Source organism: Panthera uncia (assembly GCF_023721935.1).
Source record: "Panthera uncia isolate 11264 chromosome A1 unlocalized genomic scaffold, Puncia_PCG_1.0 HiC_scaffold_17, whole genome shotgun sequence".
Lineage (NCBI taxonomy): Eukaryota > Metazoa > Chordata > Mammalia > Carnivora > Felidae > Panthera > Panthera uncia.
The window spans coordinates 27,412,952-27,419,119 of NW_026057577.1; the positions used below are offsets into that span (position 1 = coordinate 27,412,952).

At 50.4% G+C, this 6,168-nt stretch overlaps 1 protein-coding gene across 6 annotated transcripts in view; it reads left to right on the forward strand.

Annotated features, from left to right (window-relative positions):
- Positions 1-5,252, forward strand: part of TCF7 (transcription factor 7) — a 32,708-nt gene extending 27,456 nt beyond the window's left edge. For 3 of the 6 annotated variants that reach the window (XM_049649175.1, XM_049649174.1, XM_049649176.1), the window contains 5 exons: positions 124-286; positions 385-492; positions 1,018-1,066; positions 1,861-1,933; positions 3,042-5,252. In XM_049649175.1, coding sequence (XP_049505132.1) covers positions 124-286; positions 385-492; positions 1,018-1,066; positions 1,861-1,933; positions 3,042-3,492 — 844 coding nt within the window. In that variant the 3' untranslated portion in view covers positions 3,493-5,252. Of the gene's footprint in view, positions 1-123; positions 287-384; positions 493-1,017; positions 1,067-1,860; positions 1,934-3,018 lie in introns of all 6 variants that reach the window. The other 3 variants (XM_049649179.1, XM_049649177.1, XM_049649178.1) reach the window with 2 other exon arrangements.
- The last annotated feature ends 916 nt before the right edge of the window (positions 5,253-6,168 follow it).

A 6,168-nucleotide genomic window follows, 5' to 3' on the forward strand; every position in this document is an offset into this window, starting at 1 on the left:
GATACCATTTACAAAACCCTAGTTTCTATGCACTGGCACACACATTGGACACATGCTAGAAGAAGGTAGTAGCTTTAGCTGGATACTGGGGGCTCCTGTGTGATCTGGACTTGTGCCTCTCAGGAAGACACAGGCAGAATCCAAGGCAGAGAAAGAGGCCAAGAAGCCAACCATCAAGAAGCCACTCAACGCCTTCATGCTGTACATGAAGGAGATGAGAGCCAAGGTCATTGCAGAGTGTACACTCAAGGAGAGTGCTGCCATCAACCAGATCCTGGGCCGCAGGGTGAGGCCACGGGCAGGTGGGCTGGCAGGGTTGTCCCCTGGTGCTGCCTGTTGACTCCCTGATGCACCACCATCTCTACCCCTCCTTTCCCGCTGCAGTGGCACGCGCTGTCTCGGGAAGAGCAGGCCAAGTATTATGAGCTGGCCCGAAAAGAGAGGCAGCTGCACATGCAGCTCTATCCAGGCTGGTCGGCGCGGGACAACTATGTGAGTGTCCGATGATAGACAGGGATGGGTAGGGGAACCTTCAAGATGCCATGCCCCGGGCCACAGTCTCAACGGGGAAAGGCAGACCACTGTCCTGAAAGCACAGATACAGAGGGCAGGTACAGTATAGGGCTCAAGGCCTCACCTGGCCAGCTCCAAAGCCAGCTAAACAAGGGAAGCTGCCCTAAAAGGCAGGCCCATGCCCTCTTTTCCACCTAGGACATACTCCCCCTCAGGGCTGTTGCACAGCATTTGGCCACAAAGGCAGGAGGGGCGTATGGGGCCCTGTAAGTCTTCTCCATTCAAAATGGAGACCAGCATGGGAGAGGGAGGAGTCGTCTCTAACTCCCATGGTACCCTGGTAAAAATTGCAGTCAAATACTAGGCCTTCCATGTAGAAGGGATCATGTACCCAGAATCTCAGCAACAGGCAAGCAAGGCTGCAGGTCTTCCAACCACTCACTCAATGGAGTTATAAAAGGACCACCTGCCAGATCCAAGCATCCCTCCCTTTATTCCCTGCAGGGGAAGAAAAAGAGGCGGTCACGAGAAAAGCACCAGGAGTCCAACACAGGTGAGGCTTTCCCTCAGCAGTGCACACTCCCCTCCAGGCCCACATTTCATGAGCACCCTGCTCTGGCCCAGAGGGAGGGACAGAGTACTGAGCCACATACCTTCAAAGGCCTGGGCCCTTTGGAAACAAGGCCAACTTCTCGTAAGTCAAATACCCTTGTGAAGAATAACTGTACCGAGTTCTTTGACCAGAGTTAACACTGGTGTACTGCCTTGCCACACGTCTCCTACCTTTGCTAGCGCTGCTAGGAGAAATGGACTCTACGATTCTGCCACAATGGGCAGCAGTCTGTATGGGTGGAGGTGCAGCCATGTCTAGGTCCAGAAGTCACACAGCTTTAGTTTCCATCTGAAAATGTGTGTAGACTAGGTTTAAGCTACAGCAGGAGGGGGATGTGGGTCAGGCAGATTGCGCAGGGAGTTGGGGGAGGGGGCAGTGAGGCAGAAGAGGCTGGATCACCGTGGGCCTCCCTGGGCTCCTCTCCCACTGCTCCTGTGCTGCAACCTGAGAGGAGCCAACATGATAGGATCCCCTCCTTCCCCCACCTCCACCATTCTTCCCACTGCCTCTACCGCCTAGCTAGGTGTCCACCTTTCCTGATACCTTGGCTCTGGGTCTCGGGGCTCCCACCGGGGCTGGCTGTGCCATGGCAAGGCCCTGTGCCCATGGGACCTATGGGGTATCTGTGACTGGCTGACACTGATGTTACCTCTTCTTTCTGGGCCCTGCTCTGCCCTGCTGCCTGCCTGCTCGCCCTCTGCCCTGCTCTGCCCCTCTGGCATGGCTGTGAGCAGACCCTGGCTCGCCTAAGAAATGCCGTGCTCGCTTTGGCCTCAACCAGCAGACGGATTGGTGTGGTCCGTGCAGGTGGGTTTGTCCCCACCACCATCCTCCCTTTGCTTCAAGCTGCTTCCCCGATTCTGCACATGTTCTGCTAGGCCTGTAGCCCTCATTTGGTACCCCATCCCATCGCATACCACACACTGGGGAGCACCTGCCCTCCGGAGGATGAGGTGGAGAGACAGATTCAAGAAGGTAGTTCTGGTGCCTAGTGCCTGGAGTCCTCTGTTAATGATGGTCTGACGCTAAGCTTAGCATATCCACAGCAGGCCTTATCATCCACCTCATTCAGGTGACCTAAGCCCCTGCTACCAGGCCTAGAACTCACCATGGTCCACCAGTTCCCTCACTTCTTCAAATTGGGATTCCTGCTTGTATTATCCGGAACGCTTAAATCTAAGAAAATCAAGGTGACTATAGTAGAGAACCACCTGGCTTGTACTGAGACCAAAGGATGGGAGAGGCAGGGAGACAGGAACAGGGGTACACCTGGGCTGTCCTATCAAAAGGGCCATACCAGGCTCTGGGGCACTAAATGTGTGTTTTGCCATACAACAGAGAAATGCCTGTGTGAAAAGAAGGTATGCTTACCACATGGCAAAAGTTTGCCTGGTTGAGGCCAGGCCTGGTAGTTCCTCATGGACTCTAAGAAATATTGTCCAGTCCCTCAAAGTGCCTACGTGCTCCTCTCCAAGGGCAAAAAGGAATTTGGGGAGTATGTGTGTGTATGTACACACGTCGGGAGGCTATTTGTGTTGCTCTGCCTGAGCACCACTATGAGCACTGCAGTCCTTTGCCTTAATGCAGATATGAGCCCCACAAACACGTGAAGCAGGGGCTCAAAGGCCCAAACTAGGAGATGGCTCCCCTGGAAAACAGGAGGGAGCCCACAGGGCTAGCCTACAGAAGGTTCCTGGGCCACCTTGTGGCTGCGCTGGGAACTGCACCTGTTCCAGGTTTGGGCCAGGCCCAGCAGAATCACAGTGCTACTAGGTGTGAAGGCACAGGCATATCACCCAAGTCCTGGGGAGAGGGGACAAGAGGTCAGGCCTGTGCAAAGACAGCATTTTCTGGTTGTGGTGTATGACTATGAATTCACCCTCTGTTTACAGATAACTCTCTTCACTATTCCTAGGAGGAAAAAGAAATGCATTCGGTACTTACCCGGAGAAGGCCGCTGCCCCAGCCCAGTTCCTTCCGATGACAGTGCTCTAGGCTGCCCCGGGTCCCCAGCCCCCCAGGACTCGCCCTCATACCTCCTGCTACCCCACTTTCCCACAGAACTGCTTGCTAGCCCTGCGGAGCCGGCGCCTACATCACCAGGTCTCTCGGCTGCTCTCAGCCTCCCAGCCCCCTGGACCCCAACAGGCCCCCCACAGCGTCCTGCAGAGTACACAGCTGCAACGACAGGAATCTCAGAGACAGGCAGCCTAGCATGTACAGGACACGTGGCCGCCACCAGGGGCTCATCCTCTGAGAGGAAGCGACAGAGCCCCAAAGCACGTGGGAACTGGCCAGAGGCCCTGTTACCTCCCTCTCAGGGACCGGGCCCAGGAGACTTCCGAGGCTGCACAACTTCTGCCTGAACCCCGGGGCCATCAGTTCAAACTACGCCAAATGGTGGGAATCAGATCTGCATTGTGTCATCTAATTAAGGGCATCCCTTGTGCCTACAGCAGCCTGCATCTGTTCCTTTTACCCTCTATCTTGCTGCCCAGATGCCCCTGCCTCCCTTGCTTTTCTACTATAGGTCACAGATAGGCTGGACTAAGCCCAGCTGCTTTCCCCACCCTACACCTCCTTGGTCCCATCACTGCCACGCCCTCCCCATACCACACACTTCAAGGACCAAGAATGAGCTGGTTTACAAAACCACATGTGAGCATGGTCACAACCACATGCTCAAGACAATAATGCTTCTCTTAACCTGGAGAAGCCCTGTTGACAGAAAAGGAGTTATTCATAAACTGGACCAGAGTAAGCCTTTTGTCCTCAAGAGCTTACAAGACTAGGAGGAAATGGAACAGGTTAAGTTTAGGCCTATTACCACAGGCAGTAGGAATAACCTGACACTACCTTATCAGGCAAGTATGGGCAGTGAGAGGTATCTGGCTCTAGTTCGTATTACTTGGATATGTTTCCAAGAGCAACTCAACCTCCCAAGAAGCTCGGATACCAAGGTCCCATGCCTGTTACTAGTGACTGAACTCAAAAGAAATTATGGCCCCAAATCCAGCATGCATCCCTCCCTTACACCAAGAGCCTCTGTCACAGTTCTAGCTCCTGCTTGTCCAGGTCAGTCTAGCCAGCTCTTGGGCAGTTTTAAGAGGGCAAACCAAACCTCATGACCCCCAATGCTCACCTTACAGCACTGAAATAGCTTCAGCTTCACTTTCCCAAAGGGGCTGCAGGAAGGAGGACCATCAGCATCCAAGCAAGGAGCCCAGAGAACCTCTAGTGGTGGTCAGTGGGTTTTCACCACCACCTAGTTTAACCCATTTCTGAGCCAAGCTTCAAGCCTGAGCCTTAAAAAACAAACTTTTAATTTAACTTTTTTGTCTCCTCCTCACTGTATATAGCCTGAACCCAAAGAAAAAGGGCTGTTCCTATACCCACACACCCCTCAACAAAAGCCTTCATAGTTCCTACTTTAGCCACTGGCTTCTCAGAATCCAAAGATCATATATTCTAGTATAGTGTTGCAAGAAGTCTTGAGAAAAAGAAAAGGACTATTGTAGTGTTCAAAATATTTTTGTATTGTTAATGCATCATCATACAAAAACTTTTTTTAACATGAGAATAAAGATACTTTTTACTGGGTTTCTTTTTCAAAGTTGACCCTGAGGAATATGCTGTTTCAGTAACAGAGCATACAGACTACTTTTCTTCCCCACAGCCATAAAACTTGGGGTTTATTCTCTATTATGCTACACACATTCTAAAGACTTTCAGTCCACCTCACCTCCCTGCTGCAACCCCAAGAGCTAAGCTCATTCTAGGTGTTAACTAATCCAAGCCTTGGTCCTAACTCCCCAATCCTCGGACCTCACAAGTGATGCAGGTGCAGGCTAGCCTGCACAAGAGATTGCGCTGGAAACTGCCACCACGGACCCACATGACCACCAGGCTCCATCTTCCCCTCCATTTTCCTTCCACACAAAGACTGAACACAAGTATACATCCTATTTCAAGGAAAACCAGAACAGGAGTCTTCTATAATTTGGGATCAGAAATTTCAAAAGGGCATTTTAACAGCACCCTTTCTTCCCCAAAACTATTAAGGTGCTTGAGATATCTTGGTATTTTTATACAAAGCCTCTCCAGTTTGCTAAATCTACAGACTTTTATACAGCAGTTTCCATCATGTTTAAGAATACAGCTAACTCCTAAAACCCAATATGAATGTAAAAGGTGTCATAAAGCCACCTCAATAGGTCAATCAACTGTTAGATACAAATGCTGGACAAGAACATCACAACAGCCAGCCACTGGGCCATGATCATGCATTGTACTTTTCACTGAGTTCTATTTTTGGGATTTTATGTTTGAAAATATTTATAAATAAAGTAATCTTCCAGAGTAGTGTCTATTTAAAGTAGGCCACTGGAAGCTGTAATCCCAGATGGGCTTTTTTCTCCAAAGAGTTAGAAGAAACCATTCTCTCGACATCTGTCCCATTTAAAGAATTCCACTCTGGCTAATGGCCTAGTTGTTTCAAAAACTACATTTTAAGGCTTATGCAAGACTGGGTTGCTGCATCTGATTTGGTGTCTTATTTAGAGCACACTGGGTACAGGAACAATGCACCCTTTGTGTATGTGAGGGTGAAGAGGGGAGGCATTGGCAACTTTGTTACAATCAAACCAGCCTTTTAAAAGAAGTGATTTCAAAGAGGAAACAAATCCTCCCAGATCACACCAGCAAATTCCTGAGGCCACAGGTGACTTGAGAGTGAAGCCCTAAATTCAACTTCAAATAGCATACCAGTTCCATCTCACTGCGAGCCAAGAACTAGTCATTTTTAAGACCTCAGACAAGATACCTCAACCTCCCTTACACATTTCCCAGAAAACAAGCAAGCGGGCTTGGCATACAGATCCTGACCCTTCCCATGTTTCAGCTGCCCCTCCTGTGCTCATAATACGGTGAAGGCTCAGCTCAGCAAGCTGGCAAGACCTGCCCAAGTCTCTCAGTTTGAACATGTTTCCCCTTTTTATAGAGAAAGCCCTGTGGCTATACTCTTCTAGCTGTGTGTTTTGAAT